General features: G+C 38.1%; 1 protein-coding gene across 1 annotated transcript; it reads left to right on the top strand.

The window, feature by feature from the left end:
• The first annotated feature begins 2067 nt into the window (after nucleotides 1-2067).
• On the top strand, nucleotides 2068-5975 carry ZBTB34 (zinc finger and BTB domain containing 34). The gene is made up of 2 exons (XM_031057252.1): nucleotides 2068-2195; nucleotides 2829-5975. The coding sequence occupies exons 1-2, from the start codon at nucleotides 2155-2157 to the stop codon at nucleotides 4348-4350; spliced, it is 1563 nt and encodes a 520-aa protein (XP_030913112.1). The 5' UTR covers nucleotides 2068-2154; the 3' UTR covers nucleotides 4351-5975.
• The last annotated feature ends 1006 nt before the right edge of the window (nucleotides 5976-6981 follow it).

Below are 6981 nucleotides of genomic sequence, written 5' to 3'. Positions count from 1 at the left end.
CAGGTCTTTCTTTCTCAAATTGATATGAGGAAGTTGGGATGCTCTGGTACTAACCCTGCCAAAATTACTGCAGCCTCAGTGCTGTCCCTGCTAGGGGGAGGGAGGCCTGCTCCGGAATGGGGTGTCCATTGGTAACTGGTCACTTCTCCTCTAGCTGGAGATTTAAGGTTGTGGCTGAAATTGGAAGAAGGGTTCCCTTCTGTCCACTGCTGCTGTATTTCAAAATTCTTGTCATTTAACCCCAGCTTTCCACAGATGATTTCAAGGTTACAGGAAGCATGTATCTGCAAAGGAAGGAACTAAGGTGGAAAAGTACTCAAAAGAGTATGCTGAAGCTTGCTCTCTTTGTTTTTTAAGAGCAGCTGGGTATAGAATCTTGTTGTGCACTGCCTTTTAGACAGTGTGTACTTGACCTGTTTGCTTGCTCTCAAAGTAACACTGTATGTTCCCTTGATCCCTCTAGCAGGGCTTTTACTGCTTTTCTGCTACACTTATGAACAGACTTACAGACCTTTGACTCCATCATCCTCTCCACTTGTGGCCAGAATGTGCTGTTTTCTCCTAGCATCTTAAGCAAAATAAGCTTCTTTGTTTCCCAAAAGAAAGATGAAACAACTGAGAACAAGGATGCAGAGTTACTTACAGATACATATATGCATATGGGGATAATAGGGTGTTCTAACAGTCATGATAGGCAAGGATCACAGTGGATTCCTGTCTCCTTGGTGTCTTTCTGGTTCTCATGCTTTCTCTGGTATGTGTTTGCAGTCTATTTTCAATGCGTGGCCGCATCTCAGGGACCCTGAATTCATCTAGAGATTCTATGATAAAAAGAACATAATTTTTTTTCCCTCTATCATAAGGCATAAAATGTCCATCTTTCTTCTCAGGTGCCTATCCTTAATTCATTCCTTCTGTCTGAACCAGTGCTAGTGGTGACAATTTATATTTTAGTATTTTCTCCAGGAGTAAGTTATTCTCCATTTTGCTGGGTAAGAGCCCTTAGGGAAGTCTGGGACAAGGAGGAATTCCACTGTCTATTTGTGACAAACTTTCTGTACATCCTAGACTAGAATGCCAAATTATTGCTGCTGGAGGCTGGTCTTTTGGTTTCTACAGAGTTCCTGACACAGGTAACTTGTCTATTCGTGTCACTTCTACTCAACACAAACTCTTCCTCAATTTAGCAGAGGAGCTTAATCAGGAATGGCTGATGTTGCATCTGTGCATAGCTAATAAGCCCCACAAATTAAAGGTTCCCTATGTTGGGTTTCTAAGAAGCTTGCTGCCCTGTCAGGCACAAGTGAAGGTGACAGATTGTGATGGTGCATTCCTTCCTCCCTGGTGATTCCTTAAGTGACCTTAAAACACTCATTCGTATCACAGATATGTATCCAACTGCTGAAACTCCTGTCTTCTGCGTGGGACTGGGATAGTTATTCTCTGCACGACAGGCAGGGATGCTCAGAAAAGCAAAGTTAATCTTGCCATGTAACTACCCCACAGCTGGGACAGGTTATGTGTTGTGCTATTTGATTTTTGACTTATATCAGCTCATAACTCTGAATTGTTTTGTAGCTTTGCTTGCTGAATAAAAGAACTGCCCTGCCAAAGCCATCTCTGAAGAGATTGCTATAGTTATATCACTTCTGGTAGCCATCTTGCAGTCCTTATTTCCCACCTCAGATGTAAGAGCCTAGAAAATGTCTTTTTTCTCACTTACACATCTCAGCCAAAAAAACTCAAATGAAGTCCCATTTACCCATTTCAATGGGTAATGACACTGGTAAGTTATAGAACATATTTAGCAAGTCTGATAACTTGATTTTGAATGTTTTGTGAGAGTTTTTGCCAATTTTCTAAGTCAAACATAATGTCAAGACAGGAAGCTGGCTTTCTTGTGTCTGCTGAAAAGAAGTTCTATTTTTGAAGGTTGTGAATGTTAGTTTTAAGTGAGGGTCAGCTGATAGACCTCCAGTGCTTTCTTTTAGGCTTTTAATCTTATTTCTTCTTGTCAATTTTCTTTTTAGAAACCTGAATTTTCATAATTTGATTTAAATTGTTCCTGTGTCCCATTACAGCATGTAACATAATAGAAAAAAAATCCACTAGTATATTGTGATACATTGGATATGCTTCCTGCATCTGAAGTCAATGGATGATGTTGAGATCTGTTTGTTCAATTGGAAAAGCAGGTATGCTGGCAATATTATGTCTTTAGACTTCTGCATTAATAAGAACTAGAATAGCAATAAAAGTCTGAGGCTTCTTGAGCACTTGATTAGTGTCCAGTCTTGGAAATGTAGGGTAATGTTGCAGATCAGCATTCTCAGGCTGATAGTGTGTGTGTATGCTTTTTACAGTAGTAATCTGTGAAAAGTGCTTTTCTTTAGCTTTTGTTTGGAGCTCTATACATCTCTTTAAGGCCTCTTTGAATGTCATTTTCCTGCTGTTTAAGTACCCATGGCTTTTAAGTTAGGTTAAAATTTGAATGTCAAATTATTCTAGCTTGGAAATCACTGCTGTGTTAGATGAGCTTCAAAGTTCACACCATGGTTTGTTAAAAAAAAAAACAAAACTAAAATTACAAGAGAATTTTTTTTAAAAAAATTTGAAGTCCATGGGTGGCTCAAACATTTTTCTTTCAAATCTTTCAGATGAAGACTGTACTTTTTTATTATATGGAGTATTTATGCTAAATGTTTTGTTGTAATGCACCTTTAACAGATCAAGGGGGTGATGTGACTTAAACATTTGCAAGCATTTATTTTTGAAATGGAAAACTCCGTATTCATTCTCTGTTTTAAATATTCTAATTTTTCTTTCAGATTACTCTTTACATCTGTAGAAATGGACAGCAGCAGTTTCATTCAGTTTGATGTGCCGGAGTACAGCAACACTGTTCTGAGCCAGTTAAACGAACTCCGCTTGCAAGGGAAACTCTGTGACATAATCGTGCACATCCAGGGTCAGCCGTTCCGTGCCCATAAAGCTGTCTTAGCTGCCAGTTCTCCGTATTTCCGCGACCATTCAGCATTAAGCACCATGAGTGGCCTATCCATATCAGTTATTAAAAACCCCAATGTTTTTGAACAGTTGCTTTCTTTTTGTTACACTGGAAGGATGTCCTTGCAACTGAAGGACGTTGTCAGTTTTCTGACTGCAGCTAGTTTCCTACAGATGCAGTGTGTCATTGACAAGTGCACACAGATACTGGAGAGTATTCATTCAAAGATCAGTGTTGGTGATGTTGATTCTGTTACTGTTGGTGCCGAAGAAAATTCAGAGAATCGTAATGGCGTTAAAGACAGCAGCTACTTTGCCAACCCTATTGAGATATCTCCTCCCTATTGCTCTCAGGTGCGACAGTCAACAGCAGGCAGCGACCTCCGGATGGAAACAACTCCAGGCAAAACTCTTCGTAGTCGTCTGCAAGAAGAAGGGCATTCAGACCGAGGGAGCAGCGGGAGTATCTCTGAATATGAGATTCAGATTGAAGGTGATCATGACCAAGGAGACCTGATAGTAAGGGAAAGTCAGATTGCAGAGGTGAAAGTTAAAATGGAAAAGTCTGACAGACCAAGCTGCTCTGATAGCTCTTCCCTTGGTGATGATGGATATCACACTGAAATGGTGGATGGAGAGCAGGTGGTCGCAGTAAACGTTGGTTCGTATGGGTCTGTCTTACAACATGTTTATTCATTTACTCATGCCTCATCACAGGCGACAGGTATGTCAGAAACCTTTGGAAGCATGAGCAATACAAGTCCTTCAAGGTCAATGCTGAGCTGTTTCAGAGGGGGTCGTGCACGCCAAAAACGAGTACCTACAGGTCACTTGCATAGTGATGTCCAGGGCTTGGTGCAAGGGGCTGACAGTGAATCCATGGTGAGTAATCCAGGATATGAAAATAGTCCACGGGAAAGAAATGCAAGAGGTCATTGGTATCCATACAATGAGAGGCTAATTTGTATTTACTGTGGCAAGTCTTTCAACCAGAAAGGGAGCCTTGATCGACACATGCGATTGCACATGGGAATAACTCCTTTTGTGTGCAAGTTTTGTGGAAAGAAATATACCCGTAAGGACCAACTCGAGTATCATATTCGTGGTCACACAGATGACAAACCCTTTCGCTGTGAGATCTGTGGAAAATGTTTTCCTTTCCAGGGTACACTAAACCAGCACTTGCGAAAAAATCACCCGGGGGTTACAGAAGCGAGAAATAGGGTTGAGTCTCCAGACAGAACAGAAGCGTTTGTGGAACAGAAAGTAGATAATGATGCTTCAGCTTCTGAAGCCATGGATTCTAGTATGGAAATTCATGCAATGTCTAACACATCTGATTAAAATCTTACATCTAAGTGAAACACAGACAAGCACATTACTAATGTATTTTTAAAGTATTTTATTCTTTTAGTAATCTTCAATACAAGTGTAACAGCCTTTTCATTTTCCTGACCTTCCAGAAATCAGTTAGAAATGGTTTCTGGAGAAGACTTCAGAAGTATTCTTTGTTTTTGAAGGAGGCTGAATTATTTGGGGTTTGTTTTTTTGTATTTGAAGACGCTCAGAATATAAAGACAGTGTACTGGGGAAAGACTAGGAAAAGTCTGGTGAAGTGTCCCTGCTGATTGATCTGGTGAGACGCAAATGCCAGTGGAGAAAGATATTAGAATAAGATTGGCAGCTCTGCTGAATGTTCAAAGAAGCTGTAATTTCCTTTATTTCTTAAATCCTGTTGCTGGTAATGAGTTACACAGCAGTTGGGAGAGAGAATATTACAGCTTTGATTCTTCTCCTGTCACAATGAAATCTGTTCACTCTTACTAACTGGTTTTGGTAGTGAGACTGTTTATATATATAAATTTGCTTTATATATATAAAATGCTTTCACTTTCCCTTTTCTGTGTCAAGGCTAATACCATATGCCACTCTATCGACCATTAGGACTCCTCTCTGCTTAGGGTTTAGAACTTCAGACTTTGGCAGGATGGTTTTGGTTTTAAACAAATGTTGCTTGGTTTTCATTTTACTAAACTATTACTTTGTGTGCAAAAGTGAGCAAAGTGAATTACCTTGTTTTAATAGCTTTGCTTTATAACATATGTAAACCAAATGCCATAAATCTATTAAACTATGGTTAAATTGTTGAAAGGTTTTGTTAGTTGTCTAGAATGCAAGCTGGACAACCTGTGGTGCTGACCTTTTTATATATATAGAGATAGATATATCTATATATATATAGATATACACATATATATATATCTATATATTAAAAAAAATATTAGCAAACCTAAAAGTAGCATTGTGGTCTAAAATGTGTTTTTACTGGCCTCAGAATCTACCTTCATTTTGTACTGTAGAACCATACCAGGTAATTAAACTTAACTTCATCACTCTTCATGGTTGGTTAAAACATGAGAGAGATGTAGTTTAAATCACAGTATTTCCAAGCAGTATTTTAATAGGTCTCTTCACAGAGAGCTGTTTTCAGGTGCACGTTGGCTTCCTACTTAAATCTCCGAGTGATATGCCAGCACTTGGAATTTGTACTTTTTTTGTATAGAAAAACAAATACTTTATGGGAATTTTGAGCAATATGTTATTTCATGTGTGAGTATTACAGAGTTGCTATGGCTTCTCTGCTTTTTTCAGTGGTTTTTTTCTCTATAAAGAAGCTACCAACAACTTTAAAAATACTCTAAATCTTTTTTGTTTCACCAAATACGCGTTTTTAATATGGTGCTAACTTCATTATTTAGGTCAGTATAATATATAACATGTGAAACATAATGGTCAAGGGAAAAAAATCCCCAAAAACAGACAAACAGAAGCCCCCCTACACAAACCAACTTCCCCAAGATCCCAACCAAACAGAAAAAAAAAGAAAAAAAAAAAAAGGAAAAAAAAAGGAAAAAAAAAAGAAAAAAACCCCAATCCCATACCACAAAAAAACCAATGGCTTAAAAGACCTCAAAAGCATGGGCTGGCAAACACTACTGTTTAACATTCTACCTGATGAACAGAATTAATTATTGAACTAATCACATCCTTCTTTAGAATACAGGTATTATATTATTGGGTCTTATGTTTGTTTAGCTGATACTGAAAATCCATTTGTGAACGTTCTGTTTAACTCCCAAAAATTAGAAAATAAAAGTGCATTTCTAAATTATTGGAAAGAAAAAGGTAGGTTTGCTATCTTGTAAAACTTTTTGGCCTCTGTGAAGCTGGGACATATTTGTGCAGCGGCTTTATTAAATACACTAGTTCTTCATATTGTGACACTCTGCAATAAGAATTAATCTCTCAAACATGGATTTACAGTATAACCTCCAACCGCTCCATTGGAGCAGTTTCAGTCAAATTAAGTACATCATTTGCCTCTTTGTCCTAAAACTGCCTAAATAAAGAGGCAGGGGGTGGTGAGATGTTTCTCTCCTTGAAGCAACAACAGAAATTTTGTTTCCAGTGAGGGAAGGGATAGTCTGTGTCTAAAGGCAGGTAGTCTGTATGTTTACTCACCTAAAAACATGGTGTTTCTGATAGTTTTTTCCTTGAGCGTGTGTTTTAAGTAATTAAATGCAAAAAGTGTGTTTTGGTAAATTAAGTTTGAGACATGCAAAATCCAAGAAATGTACAGTTATTCTTAACCCTTTATCTTGAACCTGTGCTGTGGTGCCTTTGGTGTGAATTTTTCCCTGGAAGGATGACTTGAGGATAGCAGGATATGGGTACAAATTTATATTTCTTGAATTTCTGTGTCACAATCTTAGCATTATTTAAATCTAGTTCTTTGTATTTGTAAATGTATTAAAATGGTTTGAGTTTACCAAAGAGTGACTTATCCAAAATTGTCTCAGACAAAAGCAAACAAGAAAACAACATCATGTTGATTGTACAGGTTCAGGTTCAAAACATTGTAACAGACTGTTAAGGGGCAGGAAATGATCCATTTTTCTACAAGCCGTGGTTCAG

This window comes from Geospiza fortis, unplaced genomic scaffold (assembly GCF_000277835.1).
Source record: "Geospiza fortis unplaced genomic scaffold, GeoFor_1.0 scaffold27, whole genome shotgun sequence".
NCBI classification, from domain to species: Eukaryota; Metazoa; Chordata; class Aves; order Passeriformes; family Thraupidae; genus Geospiza; species Geospiza fortis.
The sequence above is the reverse complement of the archived record's forward strand: the minus strand, read 5'-3'. Positions and strand labels throughout refer to the sequence as shown.